Consider the following 26,039-nt stretch of genomic DNA (forward strand, 5'->3'; position numbering starts at 1 on the left):
AAAAAAAAACAAAACAAAACATTTACTTCAGGAATTAGGAGCTAGGTATTGAAGGCTTAGGTTAGCCACATAAATCTTTTCATTTACTAGCATCTGTTAAAACTGATCTTTAAAGGAAAGATAAATTTCCTAACTGCAATGAGAAGAAAAAAGAAGAGTGAAAGAGAAGTGTAAATCTTGTCTTGGACTTGCTAACTATTAAAGACAATATCTGGAAAGTTTAGGGACTTAGTACTATTACCAACATTTTGCAGAATTTCCTGCCATGATATCTCTTAGGAGTTGGGAAATCTCGCTTTCTAATTTGGACTCACCTAGCAGAAGACTAATGTCCTGTGTATAATATAAGTGTTTAGAGCTTAACATCCCCAAGGAGAGTTAAAACACCAAGAAATGCAAGTTTGTAGAATACAAAGCTGCTGGTAGCCTTATCAGCTGAATTCTTATTCTTTAGGCTCATTTTCCATTTCTCTCTTCCCCAGTTGACTTGAGAAAACAATAGGTTTTAAGAGTCTTACCAATAGGTTTCAGAGGTAGGATAGGAAAGATTTTTAAGTAGAATAAGTTTTGCTCTTTTTTTTTTTTTGTTTTTTTTGAGGGAGGTCCTAGAGCAAGGCAGTTTATCATGTCTGTCTTTATACAGATAATACTGATGCACATGTGAAGCAAAAATATTATAAACTCTATAACACAATATTTTACTCTAATGATTTCTTATTTTCAGTTACCTTATATTATTGCATGAAATAATACATTCAGCTCTAAAAGGCAAATTCTGTAACAGATTTAGGAGAATTCCTGACAGAAATTTGGATTTATTTTGCCTCCCTAAGCATGTGCCTACTCTTCCTCTATAGTGAACCATCCATTCTTTCATCTGTCCAACCCCTGCATCTGCATAGTTCCTGTCTTCACTGGGCTTACACCCAGCTGGGATAAGGGAGGCATTAAATGAATAACTCCAAAAATAGCCTGACTCAATTATGATACATATGATAAATGATGAAAGGCAGGCACTGTGAATGTAAAACTGGATTGATTAAACTTAGTCTGGCTGGGGTGGGATAGTTAAGGAACACATCCTTGAGAAAATGGTTTTTATGCCACAGTAGACAAGGTATAGTGGTGGCTCAGAGATATGAGGTAAGAGACAGGTAGGATACATCAGGAAGGGCTTGGAAAGACCTTCAAATGCTGGGAACAACTGCCTTGCAGCTCCCCATCTATTTTTTTGACCTAGGAATGTAGGCTTCTTCTGTAGGATGTTGTCATATTCTCTCATTAATGCTCCATCTCTTCACATTTTATTGCTCTTTATAATTTTGGGATTCTGGTGGTTTCCCCACCTGGATTGTAGTATTCTAGACTGTTGGAGATGGAAGTTGGCCAACAGATTGCCCAGCAAGCATCTGTGACCTCCTTAAGGTCACATAGCATTACATGTTACCTCAATGGTGAATGTCTTAGAGATTTCATCTACTTGCTTGGTATAAAAAGTTTTAAGTTTATTAAGAATCATTTATAATTAGTCTATTCATTTTGTGATTCCTCTAAACGATTCTTGAAAGTATTATGTTGTTCTCTACTCTCATAGGCTAAATATTTCCTTTACTTATTTTGCAAAGTCTGACCTGTACCCCACTTCAACTCACTTCTGAGTATGCAAAAAACTTTTTTGAAACAGGTCATCATCTGAATTAATTCAAATTCACAGCTGCCTAAGTCTGAATGAATTTGGTTTCTAATACTTTATTACACACTGTAGTCCCAACTGTCCAGTCCAATAGGAAGCCATTGGAAACATGATTTGTCGTAGCAAGTTCTGGTGCTAATTTAATGTAAATCTGCTAGCCTTTGGTCTATGATAGGCCCTTTCTCAGATGGTTTAAGCTCCTGACCTACTTCTGAGTTTCTTTTATGCTCTGGAATACAGTACATTTTATAGAGCAGGTTAAGCTCTAGAATAGGTTGTTAATCATTTTAGCTCCCTGGGCTTTCCTGGTGCTTTTGAGAAGGAAGCAGAAAGCAGAAGTGATACAAATAAAACATGTGGGGAATTTTTATTTTGAAAGCTTCAGATCTGCTCACAGAAATCACGAGGGAGGGGAGAGAGGTACTGCACTCTAAATTTAGGTAAGTGGGGATGACTCAATAACTGAAAAATGTTAACTTCCTTTAACAGGACTGGGAATAAGAGGATTTAAAGCACTTTTTTAAAGATTATATAAAAGGTCATTCAATATCTTAATTAATATCTTACATTTATTGATAATTAAATATAAATTATATATATTATAAAACTAATGTTAATTATCCACTAGCTAAAAGATACCTTTACATGCCAATCAAATAATTTATTTTTTTTGTTGTTGCAGGACTACCAGAGCTTTGATTTCTGATGAAATGGAAAACTTAAGAACTTCATATATTCTTATAGATTCTAAGCAAGCCCTATTTGTTTATTAATGAGAGCAAATGATGATTACCCAAAGCACAACTCAAAACTCAATTGAAGAGCAATTAGCTTTCACAATTCAAATGCAAATCAAGTAATATTACATATTTTGCTCTTCATTCAATTTTTATATATTAGAAGTAAAGTTTATATATAATATATATTATATATACTCATAGGGTAAGTATGAACACAAGGAACTTTCATCTGTGGAAACTCAGAAGGACCTAAGGTAATTTAATATGGAGAGTAAAAAGTGCAAAATCATAATGACGCCTTTGAGACCAGCAGCATTGCTCTCGAGTATTCCCTTCTCAGTTCCGCTGTGAGGCATGGCTCATTCATCCTCATGTCTATACTCTTCACTAATCCTGCATATCATGTAAGGCTCAGGAAAGTCATCTTTTCCATGAGGTTCCTCTTGATCATGCTGATATAGCCTTCACTTGAAGGCTGGTTACAAATATGGCCTGTACCATACATCTTACCCTTTAATTACACAGAGTTCTGTGATATGTTTTCTAATGGTTTTATGTTACAAGTAGTCTCCCATTTAGACCCATTAGAGGAGTCACTGTGTATACTATTGGTTCAGTGTGGGAAGACAGCACCTTATGTGTCATGGGTACTCAGCAAATGATGTCTCCAAAGAACAGAGGCAATGAAAATAAACATTAAGGAATAATGGTAAATGGTATGTGGTTATGTGTATGTGTGTGTTCTAAATATTGTCCCTACTTTTATGATCGACTGGAATAGGATCTGAAGAAAAATAATTTTTTACCTACTTAGGGATGTCTTTGGAGAGGCTTGGTAAAATTCCTATGAATGCCTTTTTATAAAAGTTCCTGAATTCTTTCTTATAATTGGAGTAAGTGAAGGTTATCATCAAGATAGCAGGGTGGACTTTATTTTAATGTCTATTTTGTGACAATGTCATCTTAGATTTCATTTGACGGTATTGCAAATGTAACCTGATATTCTATGAAGAATGATTTTGGCAAGGAGACCACAATTTCTCGTGTTTAATGAAGCTATTTTAAGACCTTAAGTAGGGAAGGAAAATCTCCAGTTGAAAACAGACATTAGATGAAGGTATAAAATGGAATTCTGATCATTTACTATATGAACTATTTTTTTGAATGTACATCTACTGAAATACCGCTGTCTTTAATAAACATCTGTGGTGTATGCCTTTTGCTTAGTGTTCCTCATTGTTACTTTGCAAATAGTTGAGTCTACAGTAAACACAGGAAGGCCATCACATACATATATCTATTTTGAATCTAAGCTCTTCTGTAGGGGAAGGCTGTTCTACTGAATTTGCAACACCTCTGAAAGTAAAGAAAGTGATTACGGCAGTGGGGCTGAATGTATCTGCAGAAGGAAGAATGACAGGGAATTTGAGAGGATACAGATAAAACCAAGAGGACTGCTTCTTAAATATCTTCTCTTTTGTCTGCATCCCATTACCTCCTTCCTTGTTTCCATCAATAAAAATTCATTTGAGTTAATGAGTTTCTTCTTCAAGATGCAAATGTACCTCAATGAGAACAAAACTCCCCATTTTTCTTGCAGCATTTTATATGGAATATTAAAGCCATAATAGCAACCTTAAGAAAACATGAATTTTTACTGATGGGAAGAACTGAGGGAATTTTTCTTTTTAATTTAAAAATTTTTTGAGCATTTTTATTTTATTTTATATATATTTTTACATCATTTTTCATTTTTGCACAATGTATGCATTTTCACCTTGGTTATAGTTAAATCAATCCCATTTGTAGTTTGTATATTACTTTAGAACTTTTGGATAGCTCATTGATACAGAGGGAATGTTACATAGTAGAATATGGAGGGGTGGAATGGTCTACCTTAGAAAGTAGGAAGTTTCTAGTTTTAAAAATCTCTGTGCTAATGTTTGTAAATGTTTTGTGCCTTCGTCCAGGTGTCTAGCTGACTAACATTCTCTACCTTCTCACTTCCTTCCTGTTTATTGTAGGTATTGCCTTCTCTGAATCTTCCATACTAGGTTAGATGTCTTTTCTCTGCTCATATAACCCTTACTTCACATTATAACCTTGATTACACTTTGTTATGGGTTATGTTAATCTTACTATTTTTGTCCACTTGACTAGATGGCAGGCATATGTCTCCATTGTAAACAAATTTTCCAACACAGAGTCCTACTTGAATAAGCTCTCTGTACATGTGTGAAGAATGAGAGAACTGTTTGTCTCTTGCCTTGGACCTGACACTAAACATTTAGTGAGTGTCCACAACAAGGAAGATATTAACTTTCTGAAATACTACTTAGCGGTTCAGGACAAAGAAGGTTATGATGTTCTCTTATTTCCATGTAGAAGGTAACTCTGTCATAGTTTCAGATTCTTAAAATTACTACTGGCTGGTCCACTCCCAGTTGCTCTATCCAGCACAGTTTCATGTCTCTTGTTCACCGGTCAGGAAGAGAGGGTAAGGATACAACATATAAAAGAGGGAGTAGAATTTACTATCATGTGTCTTATTTGACCAGCCTGACACTGAGAAAGTATTTAAAAGGATTAAATGCATGGAGTTGATTCCAAAGCATGCATCATTAAAGTGAGTTCATGTGAGTGATAGTGAATACACAAATTAAAATAGTAAAGAAGATTTCTCTCTCTATGCTGGGAATAAATGTTTCAAACAATGCCAGTACTTTTAAATAGCTACACTGAGCTCACTGATTGAACCAAAATCAAGGTGTGCCAGGTCACTTATGTTAAACATTAAGCAAGAGCAAGGGAAGAGAATGATTTTATTGGTATCTTCTTCTTTCTAAAGAAGCAGAAACTCTGGAAATTGAAAATGCTGCAGAAGCAGATTCTCCTAACCTTTATAGATTAATCAGGACCCTTTCTTTCCTTTACTGGATACCTACACCAAAATAAATGTTTCACTGAAAACTTCAAAGTCTATTCTTAATGTTTCCTAGGACACAAATGGAATGTCAAGAGCCAACTGGATATAAATATATTCCAACTATGAAAAGGTTAATTTTCATATGTTGTGACTGAACATTCCTAGAACTATTAGGTACTAGTATTTGTGTTCTTGGTTTACTCTCAAGGGTTGTGGATGGGGAAGGACACCTATCAATAAGAATTTATCTCTTTATAAGATATGGAAATCAAAGTGGAATGCAGATCAGCCAATGAAGTATATATCTGATTTTAATATGTTCTCAAATTTTATTCCTGAATTTCATAAATTTTTAAATGGATAATTTATATATTTTATAAGTGGAAAACAGATTGTGTATTAAATATATAGGACATGTTTTGGAAAATCTTACTTTAAATCAATAATTTCAAAGTTTTACAGTATAATCTCTTCGAGATAACACTGACAAAGGACCATGATGACTAAATCAAACTTCAGGTTATTTGCATCACCTATGAGGCATTATTTCTATATTTTGCTATATGGTCTTTTTTGGTGTGGATTTTAATTTAAATAAAATGAAAGAGGGATTCTGCAATGTGGAATTGCTATTCTTAACAACATTTAGGAATCCTATTTTTCAATGTTAAAAATATTCTTATGGAACAGAAGTTCACTGTTTTCTTTTTCTGCATTTTTATGTTCTTGAATATTGTTTCACTTCTTGACAATTAATATCAATTCTACATTTGAACCTGTTGGCACAAAAGCAGCATCAGATTATTTTTCTGAGAATATTCTCAGAACAGATGAGTAATAAGTCTAAATTTTAGTGACTGTGTTAAAAAAAGTTGTTTGCTTTCCCACAAAGTTAATTTTTGTCCTATTCTTGAGACAGATAGTAGAACAGTCATCTTCTTAAAAGTAGCTTCTTTGATCACTTGGTTTCAATTAACTAGGAAAACTTACTTTTGCCAGTGACTCTGTACTGCTTGAGGGCACACACCAATCAGGAACTCCTGAGACCTGGCACTGCATTGGCAAAGGGGATAGGCAAGTCGGCACCCAGGAAGGAGGGTGCACTGTTAGAGAGCTCCAAGGGTGGGGTGCACAGCAAGAATTACTGGAATGAGATGGAGACTTTCAATAAAGAACAGCTGGAGCCTGAACTGGCAAAAAGAAGTAAGTCAAAGCACCCACGTCTCCTTATAGAAAAGGCTACTACTCAAAGCCCAGGTCAAGATATCCCAAACACCTGCCATCCCCAACCCCAATCTAGGGCTAAGACTAGAACAAAGAAACACTTGAATAAACTGGAGTTCAAGCATCTTCCAAAAACAGAACATTCCCAGTAAGCCTCTATGCTAGAAAAGAAAAGAAACCATCTTGGACTATGACTCCATTTCAATGAAAATCCATGCCTTGTCTTGCATCTAGTGCTTAAAAATAGCCTAAAGTGGAAGTGGACATGAGACTAAAGGAGACACTAAGACCAAGGAGCTAACCCAGAGGGGGGGATCACCATAGATCCCAACCACTCAACTGTCCCCGCAGAGCATAATGAAGAGCACCCTTTGGTGCACGACTGACCCAGTCATCCATTATACCTACTCCTCCTTTCTGGTACCCCCCAGATTACTTCCACAGGAGGAAAGACAAAAGTTTTGTCTTTACAAAATTCTCCATAAAAATAACGACTCAATGACCAGAATCAATGAAAATTCCTAATCAGTTTTGACAAAGGAAAGCACAGAGTAAGTACCAGAACTAGATTAAAGTTTAATCAGAGTGCCTGGCACTTTAAAGCTCTTTGAAACACACACACACACACACACACACACACACACCCAAGAGAAAGTCAAAATATATTTACTGAGATTGAAACTGATTTCACTGAACCTGGGTGTGGGGTGGAGGTTCCATGTTTTTCATCCCCTTGGGTCCCATCCTGCTTACTGGCAACTGGTACTTTAAGGAGCAGAAGTTTCAAAAATGATCAGGACAACTGATTAAGGAAGTTTTACATTATGTAAGGGAGATTTCCTCCAAAACAGTACTAGAGTATTTCTCCACATTACATTCTCTTTTTTCTTTATTGCTATAGCAAGAACGTGTCAAGGAAACTAGAGACCACCCACAACTGCCAGAATGAACCCTAATTTATCCATACAATTTGTGATAATTTCTTTATCAGTAGTTTAATATGCCAGACATCACCACCTGATAATAAAATAGGAACTAAGGAGTCTGTGTTTCTTTGGTTTCCCCTGAGATTAAATTTTTTAAAAAGGGAGGGAGGATGTTGATGATTCAGAAAGGATTACCACTAGCTTGAAAGTGAGATTCCTTCAACTTCCCTGCTCACTGCTTTCTCCTCTATAACTATGCAACTCTGAAGGAGTAGTTTGGTTTCAAAATGCAGACAAAGTTGGGGGAAATCTGTGTAAGAAACATATTCAAATCTAAAATGATGAGTAAGAAATCTAAATGGAGGGGTTATCTTATTTTATTTTCTGCAAATATAAAATTTAAAATACTTCACTTTCTTTTCAGATTGCATAACTCTTTCACCTTTTAAAATAATTCCAAAATAAAAAAAAACAATGATTTATTTTTTTTTAAGATTCAGTGAGTCCATGCTTTAGTTTTTATCACTTTTAAATGCTAGAGTGTGTAGAATAAACAATAATATTTGTTCTTTTGAAAATACTTTTTTCAGTTAACTAAAAACTTGACTTGCATTTGTCCATTTAGTAGAATTCAAGTGTTCTGATTGTCAGGATTTATTCATTTGTTTCTACTGAGGAAATGTAAGAATAGGAAAGAAGTCTTTCTTATTGGCAGCAACAAGTAGGCTGGTAGCATCTGATGGTGGTAGAAAAAAATTTAGAGGGCACGAGAGGTAACTGAGTAGTCAGCTTTGAAAGTAATTCAGGTGCCTGTAGATAAGAAAATTTATGAGGCTGCAATCACAATTTTCCAATAATAATCCATGAATAATGAATATTGCTATGGATCTAATTTACAAATGACACTTATCAGCTCAAACAGGATTATACAGTTCAACTGACAGCTGCCCATCAACCAAGAAACAACATTAGAATATTTCTATTGCATCTTTCTTTTCACTGACTTTGCTCAATCTTACCTAGTGTTGTTGCCATGACCTGAAAAATTAGGACTCTGTTCCTAATAATGGGATGGGAATTTGCCAGATTGACTCTTCACCTCAAATTTGAGAAAGATCAATAGGCACCAGGAACTGAGCCTGCTTGCTGAGCAGTTTTGTTTTCTCCCAAATTTGAAAAGAAGAGCTGAGAGATCAACAGGAAATCTGGGAACCAAGAAAGTGTGGAGAAGAGCATGGTTATGTGACCTCTGGGCTCTACACCTCAGGCCACGCCATCTCTGTCTCCACCATTAAGGTGACATCCTCATTACACCTGGAAAAAGGGCATAAAAGAGGGGCTCCCTATTTTCAGTTCTATGGCCACTAAAATATAGCAGATGGTCAGCTTTAACTACGGTACTCTCAGAAGACAGATTTCTACAAGTTTTAATTCTCTTGGCCATTACACTGTAGCCCATATTTTCCACTTTCTACCCAAGTGATTCCAAAGGAGTAGGCGTTAAAATACAGGTGTTCTTGCCATAGATATATTTAAAAGGAAAAGGAAATATAGATGGCATTTAAAAAAGGATAGGAGATATAGATGGTATTTTTTTTTTTTTGCACTCTAAGCTGAGATCTATATTTGGTAGATGGTTAGAAAAGAAACCTAAGTGGACTTCATTAAAACAAAGAGAAAAAGTGTACTTCCTATGTTGTGCTGCCCCCTTCCTACCATTCCTACCCCATGCCTATCCCAACTGTATTTTTCATAAGTTTTATATTTCTACATGTCTATTTTTTATTGAACATACAGCATTCACATATATTTTATCGAACAGTAAAAAGCATTTCTAAAGAATCTCCCCTCAAATATCACTGGGTGTTAAAATAAAGCAGACTTTTAAAAGTGGGCCCACCATGCAAAACTTAAAGAAATAATAGGATCCAGCAAAGTTTTAGAGATTTCGTGAATTTAGGATGTGCTAACTTAACTTGCCATGCTAATTTCAAAGGGAAGAAGTGGAATTACTTCTAAATTTTTCTTTTAGAAAATAATTGTGAGGCAGGGTTTTGAAGAAGACCCTTTGGAGCACACCAGATTAGGCAAACTCTTTGGAGATGATTCCAGCATATCTGTAGCGCCCCCTGAACTCAGATCTGTCCCCAGAAAATATGCTTATTTCTCCAATGTGAATTACATAAATTAGAATTAACATTTTTAAAATAAAAATGTTAAAATGTTATGAGACCATAAAAATTAACCAATTGAGAAACCAACAGTGATAGAACATACAATAACAATGGAAGAACTATAAACCCAGGTCTTTACTGGGTTCCCTTTTCAGCTTCTTTAACAGCAGAACGAAAGGATTGACGACATCCATGTTTGCCTGATTAATAATATGGGAATAGAGGTTGCAAATGGAAAGGAGATAATTTGTCACAAAGGCAGTATGTCAGGTTTCAATAAAAGTTACTTGTATTTTCAGGAGGTAGAAGGTAAGGAAGCCGGGGAGAGGAAAAGAGAGATAGAGAGAGAGAGAGAGAGAGACAGAGGGAGGGAGGAAGGGAAAGAATGGATTCAGATTATTGCATTGATCAGATTATTGCATTGATCTTTCAAAGCAATTCAGTTTTAGAGGTCTATTACATAATTACATATTTTCCATTATAAATGTTATTTGCACAATACAGATAATTAGAACTAAAGGGGGAATATATTATACTAGCCACAATTTCAACAGCAGATATTCAATGAAACTTTTTATTTTATTTTACTACCTTATTTGGGATTTCCTTCTAAATAAGAGTCAGTATTTGAATTTATTTCCTAGCTCAAGGAATAATTCACAAACCAATTAACACTAGAAGGTATTGGTCTGCTTTAGTATGAGAATTACAAAGTTGCTTTGGTATTTCTGTACTTGATGGAAATAATTTGCCTAATTCTTACCCTTTGAAACATGACAAATTTACTGTTACTGCCCATTCTCATTAGGCAATCTACCCTGAACTACGCTTGTCCCTACCCATAGGCCATGGGGGCAGATAAGCAAGGTAACTCTCCCTCTAGTGCTTTCTTTTGCTTCTGGGTCTGACATTAACCCAAGGCTCCAATAAATGGTGGGGGTGTGGGAGGGAGAGGAGTCAGGGGATGGGAATCTATTTTGGCAACAGATATCCACAATCTTGGTGTCAGTTGCCATAGCAACCAGTCTGTTGCCAAGTATCACAACTAAATTATTTGTACCTGTCTTTTCTAACCTCTCATATTTTCTTTTATACTTAAACTATCTATTTTCAATATGATCTTTTTTTGCTTACATAACTCTTAAAGGAAGTGATTTTTTTCCTTCTGTCATTTTAAAATATGTGATAAACTTACAAAACTAAATAGGTACTTTAAAAGTAATTATGCAAAAATGCTTCCCCTACAATGTATGGCTGTTAGTCAGTGGCTAGCAGAGTTTCATATGGAAGTTATTTCTTCACCTTTTAGAGAATGGAGAAGTATGACTTCTGAGTTTTACATTAAGGCATTTTAAGCTAAATGATCAGTTTTGATATATACATAGCATTAAGTGAAAATAGATTAGAAATTAATCTGTTGCTTTTCAAAAAAATCACCTTCCCTTTGGTAAAATAGGGAAATCATCGTATTTAATATGCATATGGTATATAACAACCATGTAGTTGTTAATTGCTACTTAAATTTGTCTATTGTTACTTTTTTCTTTTCCTAGCATTAACTAGATTATAGATTTATTTATTTTGCAGATAAAACAACAACTAGGCAACATAATCCAGGATCCGAAAGATCAAAGCTTTGTATTCACTTAAAAGCTCTTGAAGGCCTTGACTTTTAAGTTTTTGTATCAATATTGTACATAGAATTTGATTTACATTTGGTACCAAGTTCTCACAAATACTGAATCCATAATTATCCAGATGAGCTACTTTACTCCTACTGATAGCTTCCACATACATTGTATTTTGTTTCAACTTGCATGTACAAACAAAGACCAAATCCAGAATATGGAGAAACATTGAATGAGGATTTCTGTTTGCTGAGCCAAGTCTAATGATATTCTATAAATAACAGAAAGCCAACGGATGCATAACTAATCTCATATTCAACTGGAAGTGTTCAGAGACAATTCTGGACTTCTGAATTGCATTTCAAATTTAATTTGCAATTTTGTGATTATTATGAGTTCTGGCAGTTCAAGATGGTCTGTACAGTTTTACTGAGATTTTCATGATATTTGTATTAGTTTAGCGATGAGGTGAAGTTTAGAAAAACATTTAAACCATACTTAGAAATATTGTGAATTTTTTTATTTGCAATATCAAGAGTAAAGAATCAATGAGGCTTTATAAAAATCACCACTGAAAAATAAATGTTTTAGGGCCTCCCCTGGTGGCGCAGCAGTTGAGTGCTGGGCTGCGAAGCTGCCCCACTGGGCTGCGAAGCTGCCCGCAGGCTCTGCAGCGCCAGTTCGATCCCAGCCACTGGGTGAGGGTCCCACATGGCACGCAGACCTCTCCTGCCGCCCGCTGCTCCCCTCAGCAGTGTATCGTCAGTCTGCCTGTTCTGTTTCCCGCTCTGGCTCTGGTGAATTCTCTCACCCTCCTGCACTTCTGACTGTACCCAGTGCTTGTATAAATAAATAAATAAAATCTTCAAAAAAAATTAAAACTTAAAAAAAAGTTTTAATTAAGTATAATTTTTAATTACATTTATATTGTGATATTTAATAAATATTTGGTTTCATCTATCACTGATCCTGGCACAGACTTTTTTTAAAATTGAAATATAATTTATATACAACATACTAGTTTTACACATACAACATAATAATCCAATTTTTCTACATATTGTGAAATGATTGCCCTAATAAATCTAGTTAACATCTGTTACCATTGACACAAAATTTTAACACTTGGAATTTTCTTTTTTTTTTTTTACATCTTTTGGTGCAAGTTTTATTTCAATTTGTCAGATTTTTTTGACTTTAAAAAAGTAGGGATTGGGGTCAAAATGGGGGGGTTGAAATTGTATGGGGAATATAAAAATAAAATTTATTATTAAAAAAGTATTTATTTATATAAGAGATGGGGTACAGGCCAGAGGCACGGGTGAGTGAGAGGATTCACCAGAGACAGAGTGGGGAACAGAACAGGCAGATGGACCAAAAACACTGCTGCGGGGAGCAGCGGGCAAGACAGGAGAAGTCTTCTGTGCCATATGGGTATCTCCCTGTCCAGCTGGGAATTGAACCCATGCTGCAGAGACTGCAGACAGCTTTACAGTGATGTGCTCAACCTGCTGTGCCACCGGGGAGGCCCCACTTGGAATTTTCTAAATGATGACAGTAATAAAGCTGTCTTTTTAATGTTAATGAAATGACTTTGGAAAGTTCTAGGTTACCTAAGTCATGTAGGAATGGGAGTTGGTTACCAGAGGGATCAACTATGCGGTTAGAGAGCTGAAATTTCTAGATCCCCCTGCCCCAAACTTCCAGGGAAGAAAGGAGGGGCTGTGGTTTGCTATGCCCAATTGTTGGTTGATAACCAACATGCCTATGTAATTAAACCTTTGTTAGATCTTTAAAGGGCAGGGTTCACATGGTGAACACAAGGAAATACTGCCAGTGTGATGCCCTAGTTGTGGGCAGGGAAGTGCTGCACCTTCTCCCAATACCATGCCTTATACAAACTCTTCCTTCCTTATCCTATGCATCTCTCCCACCTGGCAGTTCCTTGGATATATTCTTTTACAGCAAACTTAAGCAGAAAATGTTTTTCTGAGTTCTTTGAGCCATTCTAGTAAATCAATCAAACCCAAGGAGGAAGTTGGTTGTGGAAATCTCTAATTTTTAGGTAGTTTTTCAGAAGCACAGGTGAAGGACAACTTGGACTTGGCATCTGAAGTGGAGTGCAGTCTTGTGAGACTAAGCTCTTAAGCTGAAAAATCTGACACTGTCCTAGTAAAGTGTTAGAACTGCCTTCAATAGTGGGATACCCACTTCTGACAGCTTATGTCAGAGTCTGAATTGGAGTCAGAATTATAAAAACATTATTATTGAAAAGCATTGCTATATATAAAACCACTTTTAACTTGAAGTTCTGTCTGCAAAATATTTTTATAAATAAATGTAGATGTTGATTTTTAGTGATACACACCATCAGGCATTTTTTAATAGTGTTTAAAGATGCAAAATGGAGTCAATAAGGGGAAGGCATGACTGAGAGAGGGGAAGTCACTGGTTGTTCAAACAATGAATGCAGACCCACCACCAAAATTTAATTTTTAGTCAAATAAACCCTTGAACTGCCTTTCTTTCATTTTCTGCTGGAGGTATTCCAGTGGTTCTTCTGATACTTGTATTTGGTTATGGAATTGACTGATATAGTCTCACATGGCTAGACAATAATGATTTGGAATTCACATACCATCTTCCCACACCCTCAGAAATCCTTATATGAAGCTAAAGAGATTGACCTAATACAAAATTGGTAAAAGCTGAACATGACAACATAATCAACTATTTTATCCTAAATATTAGCATAACATTTAAATTAGAACTTAATTCAGGAAAAAAAAAGAAATTATTCAAGAGTACAAAAGTTTGGATTATTTTATTCAACAACGGGTTGATCTAGCCAAAGTATGCTCCTCAACTAAGGACCACAGTTACATGGTAAAATAGATCTTTATGCTCCACCCAGCAATTCTTTTAATTCATTATTTTTTTTGATCTACCACTCCACTAGAATTTTGCAGGAACTGACCACTACAATGTTTGCCTGAGGTGGACCCTACAGAATACCAGTTTATAAAAACTGGATTGTAGTTACGGGATAAAAAAATTCATGCCTTCTAAGAGTTGTTTTTTATTTCCTCCAATGAATAGGGAAGGTCAGAGGAAGTATGCCATAAAGAGTTCATGCATACAAAGGAAAGTTTTTCAACAAATGGTGTTATGAAAGTGGAAACTCAAGTGCAAAAGAGTGAAACTAGACTGTTAACTCACACCACACATGAAAATCAACTCAAAATGGATAAAGGACTTGGATGTAAAACCTGAAATCATGAAATTCATAGAAGAAAACATAGGCAAAACACTGTATAACATTGACTTCAGGGATGTCTTTGGGGACTTTATTTATTTATTTTTTTTAATTTTTTTTTTAATAGAGGCATGTTTTTATTTATTTATTTGTTTGTTTGTTTGTTTGTTTTTTGTTTATACATGCACTGGATACAGTCAGAAGCGTGGGAGGGTGAGAGAATTCACCAGAGCCAGAGCAGGGAGCAGAACAGGCAGAAGGACTGAAGCACACTGCTGAGGGGAGCAGTGGGCGGCAGGAGAGGTCTGCGCGCCATGTGGGACCCTCCTCGGGTGGCCGGGGAGCAGCCGGGGATCGAACCGGCGCCGCAGAGGCTGACGGGCAGCTTCGTAACCCAGCGCTCTACCACTGCGCCACCGGGGAGGCCCCTCTTTGGGGACTTTAATAGTAAGGAAGATTAAAGCAAAAATAAACAAATGGAACTACATCAAAGTAAAAAGTTTTTGCACAGGAAAGGAAACTAAAAATTAAAATGAAAAGACACCCTTTAAAATAGGAGAAAATATTTGCACATTGTACATCTGAACAGGAGTTAACATGCAAGATCTAAAAAGAACAAATAAAACTCAACAAAAAGAAAACCCAATTAAAAATGGGCAGAGGAATTAGACACTTCTCCGAAGAAACTTACAGATGGCCCACAAACACAGGGAAACTGCTCATCATTACTTATTATTAGGGAAATACAAATTGAAACCATGATGAGATATCACCTCACCTCCATGATAATAGCCCATATCAAAAAGACCAAAAACAACAGTATTGATGAGTATGTGAAGAAAGAAGACTCATTATACTTTGTTAGTGGAAATGTATATTAGTCCAGCCTCCATGGATAACAGTATGGAGGTTTCACAAAATATTAAAAATATATCTATAATGTGATCTAACAGTCCTTTTTATGGGTATTTTCCTGAATAATAGTAAAAAAAAAATACTCATTTGAGGGATACATGTGCTCATATGTTTATTGAAGTATGATTAAAATAGACAAGTTATGCAAACAACCTAAGTGCCCAACTGCAGATGAGTGAATTATGAGGTGGTATGTATATGTAATAGAATACTACTTAGCAATAAAAAGATGAAATCTTGCCATTTGTGACAATATGGTTGGAACTTGAAGGGATTAGGCAAAGTAAAATAGTCAGAAGGAGAAAGACAAATACAGAATGATTTCACTCACATGTGTACTATAAAGAAACAAAGCAAAGGAATAGATAAAACTGAACCAAAGCAAAACCTAGAAATCTGACTACAAAATTGAGGCTACCTTAAGAGAAAGGTGGGTAGTTGGGAGCAAATGGTAGAGAGGTTGCAATGAACTAAGGAGGGTTATGGTTGCTTAGGTAGTGGGTATGGTGTGGTAACATACATCTCAAGAGATGAAACTATACTCTTAAATATCATATGCAGTTTTGTAAACTAATGGTATCTCAATAAAAGATACAATTAAACAAACAAACAAAAAAAGAGTTGATGTAATTGGGTCTGCAAGAAGTTTGGTATTGTAAGGCCAACCAATAAAAGGGATTACTAGACCTAACATGAAGACAAGTATTAAAATCTTGCCTAAGGGCAGAATTCAGAAGGCAGGTATTTACTTTGAGGATTTTTGAACCACAGATTTATTTTTACTTACTTTTCTCCAATATCTTTTCTCCTGAAATTAAGGAGTTACAGCTAAGAATTTATTTCATTTTTGAAAGATTTTATTAAAGGTCCTTACAGAGCAACATCCAGACTCCAGATCCAGTCACCAAGGTGCCCCCGTTATGCTGTAGGCACCGGCTGGGGCGTGGCTGGTGGACAGCTAAGAATTTAGAAGTTCTTAGTATGTGTTGTGCCTTACGGCAAGCACTAATGAATAATACATATGCCTCACGCATCTTCATTCATTTGTCAGTTACCTCAGTTCCCCACTTCAGATTCTAATTCCTAACCTCAGAAATTTCTCCTCTAGGAGTTTATACTCCCATCATTTCTCCAAATACCTAATGTAGGTAAGATCTCCCCTTCCAGTGCTCTTTTCACTATCACTTACCTATAGTGTATTAGTTTCCACTGCATTGTAACCCTTATGTACTGTGTCCTCACTTCTTCAAGGTAGAGAATTTGCCATTTAAAATAAGTTCCTAGAATCTAGCACTTTATGTACAGTGCATTGTTAAATGAGCAAACAAATAGAAGGAAGAATGAATGAATGAATAACAAAGTCCCTACTCCACCAAGCTCACTCTAGCTGGGGCTATAAATAACTGATTGGCTAATTAATAATAAGCCAATGTATAATAGAGATAATATCCAAATGCTGAGAGAATGTAACAAGAGCAGAGATTAATTGTGACTTACATTTATGCCTTTTTATTAAATGTCTGCTCTATTGTTTCTGCTCAGAGGAGTGTTTAAAACTCACTGTTGAATGATCTGTGAACAAAACCTTGATTTGTTTTGAAGAAAGGATTACCATATAACTCTACTAAGGGAATAAAACAAATAGCATTAGATAAAGAAAATACTGTTGACTGCCTGCAGCAAATACACTGAGAATATCTTGACAAAGAGAATTTCCACAATGTCCTAATAAAGGGAGTGTGGAAAAGACAAATAAAGATTTTGGATTATTACCAAGTTATTTTTAGTGACTAGGGACAAGTGATGCCATATGTTGTGAATATGAAGATTCTAGAGCTATCTTTGATTCGGAAGCTTCAAAAATGCTAAATGAGAAAACAGTTAAAAGATTGCCCTGTTTTCAAGTGCTCCAAGAAAATTTCCGGAGGCTAAGTCTGCCAGAGGAATTCCTCAGTATTTGATCTCTACCTAGTTTGGTCTGACATTTGGACAATTAGAAAGGTTTATTACTAAGAGCTTAAGGGAGCACTAAAAGAATATGGATCATTCTTAGTGATTTTTTTAGTTTTTGATCTTGGTCTCTTTGCTAGTTCTTCATTGTTTCTGGTCAGAATCACAACAAATAAAATGTTATAGCATAATCTCTAACCTATCATTGCATATTGCACATTGTTGAAAAAATAAAGGAAACTTTTATGAAAGATTTTATGCTTGCATCATACTTCTCCAATTAGGTCACTTTGGAGATTGTGGGGAGAAGTCCATGATTTGGGTGACATAGGAAAACCCAGGGCCTCTTTGTGAACATCAGAGTCACTCAGTGGCAAAGCAATTCAAAATATATTTTAAAATTTTAAAACAAATATTATAATATAAGGAAATAAATGAAAGAGTCATATGGGTTTTATAGATACAACATGAGACCTTAAGAGAAGACAAAGCTTTGGATGACAACTGCTGCATTTTACTCAGACTCCTAAGGTATTTATGTGAAAAAGGTATTAAAAAACCTTCAGTAGAGGAAAATTCCAGCAGCTCCCTCACCTATAACATTTTGCTTCCCAGCCTAATCTATCCCTGACTCAGGAAGCCTCTGATTGTCAAAATTCAGATGGACTTTTGGGCCTCTACAATTTTGATCTTAATATTTTCTCCAACCAGAATTTTCATCCTTTACTTTGTCCACTTGGCTAATTCTCTTTCCTTCCTTGTTCCCAACTCCTTCTCTCCCTCCCTCCCTAACTCCCTTCCTGCCTCCGTTCTTCTTTTCCTTCTTTCCATCCATCATTCATTTACTCATTTGCTGATTCAACATTCAGAAAAAATTTGATAAACTCTAACACACCAGGTGTTTTACTAGTCCCTGCTGCTGTGACTTAGCCAGAATTAGAACACAGCACATCTGACTGAGTGATACTCAAAACATCACCTACTACCCAATCTAATAAATACCTCTAGTTTCAACTTTAATGTCTTCTCCCATCTCTATTTCTTCTCTGAAAATTCTCCCCTTAAATCATAGTACTTTACCAGCTAACCTGTATTCTTTATGAGGACAATTTGATTATGGCTATTTGTATATCTGCTTTCTCTCCCATCAAGCTCAGAAGTCTGCAGATCAGCTGGTACCTTTGACCCACATCTGCACCCCTTCTCCTGCCACACTGGACCTGCTCAACATCCCAGGTTAGGGAGGACCCTGTGTTGAACCAAGCACACAGAACATTTGTGGCTGCTCACAATCTTTAAGGTGTATTTTGTTTGGCCTGAAATTTTACATTTACATTTGATGCAACAAATTTTTCATTAATTCGCCACAAAGCCAAAATGAGATACTGCCTCACTCATGTGAGAATGGTCCATGCCAACCAACCAGCCAACTAACCAACCAACCAACCAAACAGCCAGAAATAACAAATGTTGGTAAGGTATGGAGAAAAAAGGAACCCTTGGATACTGTTGATGTGAATGTAGACTAGTCCAGTCCCTATGGAAAAGGGTATAGTGGTTCCCCAAAATATTAAAAATATCTACCATATGATCCAATAATTCCTCTCCTAGCTATCTACCTGAAGAAAGCAAAATCACTAATTCAAGGGATATATGTACTCCAATGTTCATTGCAAGTTATAGAAACAACTTAGATGCCCATTGACAGAACAGTGGATGAAATGGATTAAGAAGAGGTGGTATATATATAAAATATAAAACCAATCAACTATAAAAAAGAAAAGATGAAATCTTGCCACTTGTGACAACATGGCTGAACTGAAGGGTTTAAGCTAAGTGAAACTAGTGCTAAGGAGAATGACAAATACTGGGTGATTTCACTCAAATGTGGAAATAGAGAAAAGAAAAATCAACAACAAAAAACCAACAAAGAAACTGACAAAAATAAACTAGAAATGTGACTGCAGAATTGAGGCTACTAAAGGGGAAGCAAGAGGGGGGGTAAGAACAAGTGTGGGAGGGGGCACACTGCCTAAGATAAAGGACTATGGGTGCCTGGATGGTGGAGGTGTGGTAGTAGCATACAGCTGAGAAGGTGTGAACTTATTCTCCTAAATCATATACAGTGTTATAAAACAATGTTACCTCAATAAAGGAAAAGAATTATTTGTCATCTTTATTTAATTTTAAAGTCTGGATTCCCAGCTTCTTTCTAATATTGGAAGACTTAGAGACACTGATCAAGCATTCCTGCATGGCCACAACTGGTTGGAGCTTGGCAGCCATCTGCTTTTAGGGAGTCCTTCTCTTATCATTTTCTGTAGTCCCTACTACTTCTGATGTGCTACCCTGTATACTATGCTCGCTGATGCTACTTGCTGCACCCTGATCCTAATATTTGCAGTTAGTCTTCTATACAGTTTCTAAAATCTCTTAATTTATATATATCCATGGTGATTACTGTATCGACAAAAACACAAATTTAAAGGGAAGAAAAATAGTGAGTAAAATTAAATCTCTGAAAATGGTATCACTGCAACTTGAAAAAGAGTGGATGATCCCTGCACCACCGTTATTCTCAGGTCCCTAAGCATAAGTTAAGAACAGCAAAATGTTAAGGGTCAAAAACATATTACTACACAAATATCAAAATATATACTGGAGTATGGCATGCACAATTTCTCATCTCAAGTGAATAAAAACTGCTTAGGTCTATTTACAATTGACTATTGGTCTTTGATTAGATATTTCAGTTTACACAGAAGAGGTTATTTATGAGTAGTACTATGGTTTATTTTGTAGTGATTTAATTACAAAAAAGTTTTACTGATTGCAAATTTTCATGCTTGGGTTGGAAGTTGGGGTCAAGGTTACCTCTATATGGTGATACTTTATTAAAAATATTTACTAAGCAAATATACTAAGTAAATTGTTTGTCAAAGAACAGTTTACTTGACACAAAATTAGTCATGAATTCCCAACATTGTAAATGCATTGGAAGCAAAAGCCACGTATTGTTTAGGTTGGTATTTTGATATTGTAAGTACAAATCACTTATCTATTTTTTTTTAAAGCAGGACTCCTGCTAGTATATTTCCTGGTAGTATATTTCCCCTCTAGTTCCAGTTGCAATATTTACTTGAAAATGATAAAATATTGTTCCTGTGAAACATACTGTTTTACTCTGACTTTTCACCATCTCAAGACAGATCTTTCCCCAAAGTCAACTGACTTATATCTGACTCTACTTAGTACAGTCAGCGCAGAAAAGGAGGTCACAGTACAGAGTAAATCCCAATTAGTTAACTAAAGCTTCAATAGACTCATTCATTATGTTTAGAAACTATGCTTTAATAATGTGAGAGTTGGCAGCAAAACAATAAATACCCAAACTTGATGAATAGCAGGTTAAACACCTCTAAAACAAAGAGAACCATAAAACCAAGGTAACCCATTTTTTGCTTAGTCTTGTAGTAGATAAAATCACAGTCTATAGTTTTATTTATCTGTTACATTAGAGGGTCACGCAACATCTCAAGATAAATGAGAGTGCAAGTAAATGGCTTACCTCTCTTGATAATCATTCACAGGAAAGAGAAAGTGTTTTATGGTACAGAAAAGAAACTTAAAAAGTTGAAGTTGATAATAAAAGTGTCCTACCTGGGTAACTTTCTCTGTTACATTATGTGTTCGATCTTTAACCTTGGGTGCAATAATGGTTTTATCCGAAGAAGGAGGGGATGTATTCTTTTTTTCAGTTTTGACATCTGAAAAATTCAGAGTGAGCTGTGGAATCTTGTTAATGGTGCTGTATTTGTTGAGGTTTGAATCCGATGTGGATCCCAGGAGGCTTGACTTGATATGATTAAAAGGCCCTAAAAAAATTGGAAAGTGGTTGTAAAAGCAGTATCAAGAGATAGAAAAGAGGTGGTCCTGAATGACTTGCTAGTGATTCATGACCAATGTCACCTGATTCAGGTGTGACTAAATGCAGCCAGCTGATATCAGGACATAGGGTTTAGGGCCACCATCTGCTGCATGGAGTGGCTTGTCAGTATCGAAAGAGAAGAGGAGGTCAAAGGCTTGCACTTAGCAGATGACAACTTTCGCTGTTACTCAGCTTCTTTCATGAAAAGCTGGAATTAAAGAAATAACTGCACTTCCTATTATCAACCAAATTCCACCTTCAAAATTTCTCAGGAATGTCTTTTCATAATCCAGGAATTACTCAAGGAAGGGCTTGTCTATGTTTAACATCATGTTAAGCATGAAATTTCTGAATAGTTTATCTACCCTAATCCAATTTGTATTATTCCCGCCCTGTGCCACTGACAAGTAACAAATCAGCTGGGTTCTTCATAGGCACCATTTTCTGCACAACCTGTTCCACAGAACTTCTAGAAGTTAAGCCCAAATGGAGGAATTATGGACCAGGCTTAGAAGGACAAATGCTTTTTTTTTTTTTTTTTTTTTTGGTGGGGGGTAGATCTTAATGGAAAACTCAAGTGTTCTGGTAGTATTTTTCATTCTTTTATTGTCTTAAGTAAAATTCATTTTCTCAAAATGAGAAAAAAAGTTACCAGAAGAGTCTTTGACAAGCATAACCTATAAAGTCACCATAGCTAGGGAATAGCACATATCTGGGTTATTATTATTATTATTTAATTATGCTCTACATCAGATCCCCAGCGCATATTCAACTCACTACTGGACATTTGGGTCCTATCACCAATCCTGGTCAACTTCACATTACTTTCCTACAAAGACAATTTGGCTAGGTGTCAGGACTTCTGGCACCTTGTTGAGGATGAGTACATCAACAAGGTATGTCTTGTTGTGAGATGAATTTGTCTGCTGCCTTATGGAGAGTCAGGAAATGCTCCAAAGAGTTTCTTGTGCAAGGGTTAATGTTACTAATCTATTACGTAGTTCTTAAAAATTATCATCAGGGAGAATTTTACAGAGATCCTGAGCCCACGAGTGTTATACAGTTGTTATCTTTCTGCTTCAGAGAGTGCTTAAAACACAAAATGCCTGACTGAACTTGCTAGTCAGAACATTTTGCCTTATGCTATTTTTTTTTTCTGGGTTCAGAATGAAACTAACACATTTTAGGATTCAAAATATACTTTATACACCAAGGAGATGTAAACATTTGAACGTTAGATTCACAGATTATGTAATTTGGATCACAACAGTTGATCAACTCAGGTCAAATATAATGCTAAAAAAATACTCATCACTTAATTCATAGCTACCTTGGGGGGAAATCACACTACATATGCTTATAAAAGTTCCTATTTGGTAATTATAAAAGTTTGAAGTGATTTTGAGTATTTTCATCTAATTAACAGCCACTCTGTTTCATAAGGTACATTCCTGTTCATGCTTGTGTTTTATTCATGATGATGATCAAGTCCATTTAGGTGAAAAATGTCATTGGGCTCTCTGAACAGTTATTGCACTGTGTGCTCTCATTTGCAAATATATTCTTATTCTCTCTTTAATTGATTTGACATTGATAGAAATAAGAACTGAAAGTGTTACCAAATTAATCTAGTCTTCAGATAGCTCTTGGGCAGAAATCCCATTCTTCATGTCTTTGTAGAAAACGCCACCACACAGCTCTAATTTTATAACATTTCCCTTCTTTCCTTCTTCCTTCTTTTCTTCCTTCCTTGCTCCCTCTCTTCCTTCTTTCCTTTTCTGGCTATATTCCAGACCTATAGCTTAATATTTAACATGTGTAAGATATTTCGGGACTTCAGACTTCTTGGATACTACCTTCCCAACACCAGTATCACATTTTCACCTTTTAGGCAATTTTACTGCACACAGGGTTAATGACAAGAGACTAAAGAAGTTTGAGCTCAGGTGTTTGGTTCATTATATTTAAAATCCTTAAGCCATACTTCAGTTCTGTTTTTATAGTAACCTGCTATATGCTGGATTGTGTTAGCAAATTGCTGAGTTGTTTTAAAACAATGGGAAAATCATGAATCATCTATGATGCTAATATACTTTGATTGTCGTTGTGACCAGTTCTTTTAACTGCAGTGAATTGTCCACGCTGATAAGGAAGTAGTCTCCACTATGGCAATTCTTCACCCAAGAGAGGCATTTGTGGGGATACTTTTTGTTTGTTTATAATGATGGGAGATAGCTATACTGTCACCTTGAAAACTTGCCCTATATGTTCTAATAGGCATTCATGTAGGTGAGAAGTCTGTTTATAATGATCTGAGCCTTGAACCTAATTGCATACATATACCATATACTTTTAACAAAATTTTAATATATTTTGGAACTTTTCAGAGCTACAACTATCACATGGAAGGAAGACTTTACATTGTTTTGGTCAGAACTTTACCAAAAGTTGTACCATTTTGGAAAGTTATCTCTTAGAGCAAACCACACGTGGCATTTGAGTTGCCAATATGAATTTCAGACTTCAGGTTATAGTTTGCATTTAGAATTGTCAGGTGAAAATATGAAAGTTAGAAAAAAGGTATGAAATTATTTTTATAGCAGTGTTAAGATCAAATATTAAATTTGCAGAAATTAAAGGAATTGCTCTAAAATCATTAATGAATGACATTTCTTTGAACATCTTTCATGTTTTGTCCACCTATATTCAAAAAATGATATATGATACTTAAAAGGAAACTTAGATGGTAAAAATTAAACACTTGAAGCTAGTTGTCTTGGGGATTGCTTGACAGTTTTCATCTTTACTTTACTAACTACTTAGAGGTCCGCAGCAACTTCTCTATTAATATATGATCCTTTTTTTTGTACAATTCATTTTTTATTTCCCATTAGTTATTAAGGCATATAGTCTGCAAGTTTTTTTTTAAGTATTGGAGGATAAATATCTATTCTATCATTTCTTTCTTATGTGTAATTTTATTGTGTGTTATCAAACAGGAAATCATTTTGACATTGCACTTAAAAGCAAGTGCCACCTCATTTGTGAAAATGTACTTCCTCATTTTCTCTCCAGCTTGTCTCAAGATATTTCTCATAATTCAATTTTAGTTATTTTCTACTTTTAAAATTCATATATAAATAAATCAATATTTGTATTTATTTCAATAGTAGCTTTTATTTTGTTATCTACCCATATTCCCATCCTCTCTTTTTATTCAGTATTTGTATATACTGTTTTCTCATGTACTTAATGCTCTTAAAACCATTTTTTCTCCTTATATCTATTGTACTAAGTCATCTAGTTAACTATACTTGAACATTAACATATTGAGAGAAATATGTCACTATTAAATTGTTTCCCTTTTATTTCTCTTTTATATTACTGTTAGGAATCATGTCAATCTTTGAGAAAAAGACTAAATTATTTCTGAATGTCATTTTAGGATAGTACAATGGGTATAATGAAACAGTCATTGAAACAGGGGACATTAGATCTAATTGGACTGAGAAATCCTGGCCAGTACATGTAATACTCAGATTTAGTCTCAGAATGTTACCAGCTCACTGTTGTCCATATTCCAGCTCCTTGTATTTACTAGTGGAAAACCCTTCTGAACTGTTTCTCTGTTCTGTTTTTTGTTTGTTTTAAGTTTCTAATGTTAGAGATCCGATCTAAATTTTCTTTTAAATCCGTAATTTAAAAAATTCAGCAGAACTTAAAATATTAAGGTAATTCATGCGTGCTACTTAGAGAAGACTTTCACAATTGATTTCACCTTGTGCAACCAAGATCATTATGTGCTTTTCCACTCCTGTTGAATCAGATGTTTATATGCAGAGTCTGTTAGTCTGCAAGATGATTATGTTGTCTTGGATTCCTCTAAAACATATCAAAATTCTAGTGAAAACACTTTTCAATACCTTAATCAACATAGGTATTAGCAATATCCTTAAGCAGACAGAATATGTGTCCAAAAGGGAATAAGAATCAAGAGCTAAAAATCAGAATACAGGGTTTCCTACCTCCCAGGTCTATGTTCAGAGAGGCCTTGGTTGAGGATTTAAAGGTGAAAGGCAACCTCCCTGAGATTGATCATGAACAGATGGGATTTAGGATTCTAATGAAAGAAATGAGAATAACCTGAAAAACAAAGTATATGAATTTAAAGAAAAAAAATGGGAATAAATAAGGGGCTATAATAAATTCAATGGAAGGGTATATGAAACTCAAAAGTATATAGGAGGACTTGATGCTTAGAGAAACAGTTCCAAAATGGATGACCAGATTAAATTTTCCAGTATAATAAGAGAAGATGGAAAACAGGTAACCAAGTAGAGTAGATCAACAAAATTCCAATATGTTATAAGTATGTGATTAAATATAAAGTAGGCCAGGTTACCACTACAAAGAAATACCCTAAATTTAGAGATCAAGCCAGTGGCTAAAGTAACACCTGGAAAGAATTTTTGATTTAAGATATTTAAAATTTTTATAAGTCTATTTAAATTTACCATGAGTTACAAGATGCTAAAGGAGAATATATTCTCTTTTAGACAGTGCTTGAAATGCAGCTAAGGATATCTGATAGAATTCTTTTTTAAATGCTGGTTAAAAAAAGATCATAGTTCTTCAGGGCTAAGTGGGACAGGAAAGAAGGAAACCAAAAGAATTAATGT

At 35.4% G+C, this 26,039-nt stretch overlaps 1 protein-coding gene across 2 annotated transcripts in view; it reads right to left on the reverse strand.

Moving 5' to 3' along the window:
* Positions 1–26,039, reverse strand: part of KCNH7 (potassium voltage-gated channel subfamily H member 7) — a 396,363-nt gene that overhangs the window by 87,527 nt on the left and 282,797 nt on the right. For both annotated transcript variants that reach the window (XM_037521841.1, XM_037521840.2), the window contains exon 6: positions 21,093–21,307. In XM_037521841.1, the coding sequence (XP_037377738.1) occupies positions 21,093–21,307 (215 nt within the window). The remainder of the gene's footprint in view (positions 1–21,092; positions 21,308–26,039) is intronic.

This window comes from Talpa occidentalis, unplaced genomic scaffold, assembly GCF_014898055.3.
Source record: "Talpa occidentalis isolate TD23 unplaced genomic scaffold, MPIMG_talOcc4v2.1 talOcc4.3, whole genome shotgun sequence".
Classification (NCBI taxonomy): domain Eukaryota; kingdom Metazoa; phylum Chordata; class Mammalia; order Eulipotyphla; family Talpidae; genus Talpa; species Talpa occidentalis.